Consider the following 476-nt stretch of genomic DNA (forward strand, 5'->3'; position numbering starts at 1 on the left):
GGGTGCGCCTCCTTGGGGCTGGGGCCCGCCTGCCAGCAGCTGCTCCAGGGCCTGTCTGCCCTCAGCAGGGGCCAGGCCTACTTCCCGAGGCCGGGGGAGAGGCTGCAGCCTGCGGTGAGCTCCGCCGGGTCCTGGCCCTGCTCTGAGCATCTTTCTTGCGAGTATACCATCCGAACAGCCCCGCTCTCCTGGCAGGACTGCCCGTCCAGCCCCTTCTCTCTGAGATATCACTTTGTGGTGTGTGGGTGCTGCGGAGGGCAGACGTGTGGGCGTGAGGCCTCTGAGCACCCCTACATCTTGCAGTTGGGCTTGGAACTGAGCCTCATCCTCACCAAGTCCAGGGCCAGACCAAGCCCTGAGCACTGAGCCTCAGCCCCAGTGTGTTCCTGCCCCGCTCCTGAGGACCCTGTTCCTGTTAGCTCAGGGCTGGCCACGTGACCTTGGGGAAGGCGGCTCCCCTGCCCTGTCTGGCTGTG

General features: G+C 66.0%; 1 protein-coding gene across 1 annotated transcript in view; it reads left to right on the top strand.

Annotated features, from left to right (window-relative positions):
* Positions 1–476, top strand: part of VWA5B2 (von Willebrand factor A domain containing 5B2) — a 14,723-nt gene that overhangs the window by 2,822 nt on the left and 11,425 nt on the right. Inside the window, exon 8 of the mRNA XM_027776711.1 lies at positions 2–352. Within this exon, the coding sequence (XP_027632512.1) occupies positions 2–352 (351 nt within the window). The remainder of the gene's footprint in view (position 1; positions 353–476) is intronic.

The sequence above is a fragment of the Tupaia chinensis genome, unplaced genomic scaffold, assembly GCF_000334495.1.
Source record: "Tupaia chinensis unplaced genomic scaffold, TupChi_1.0 Scaffold000708_1, whole genome shotgun sequence".
NCBI classification, from domain to species: Eukaryota; Metazoa; Chordata; class Mammalia; order Scandentia; family Tupaiidae; genus Tupaia; species Tupaia belangeri.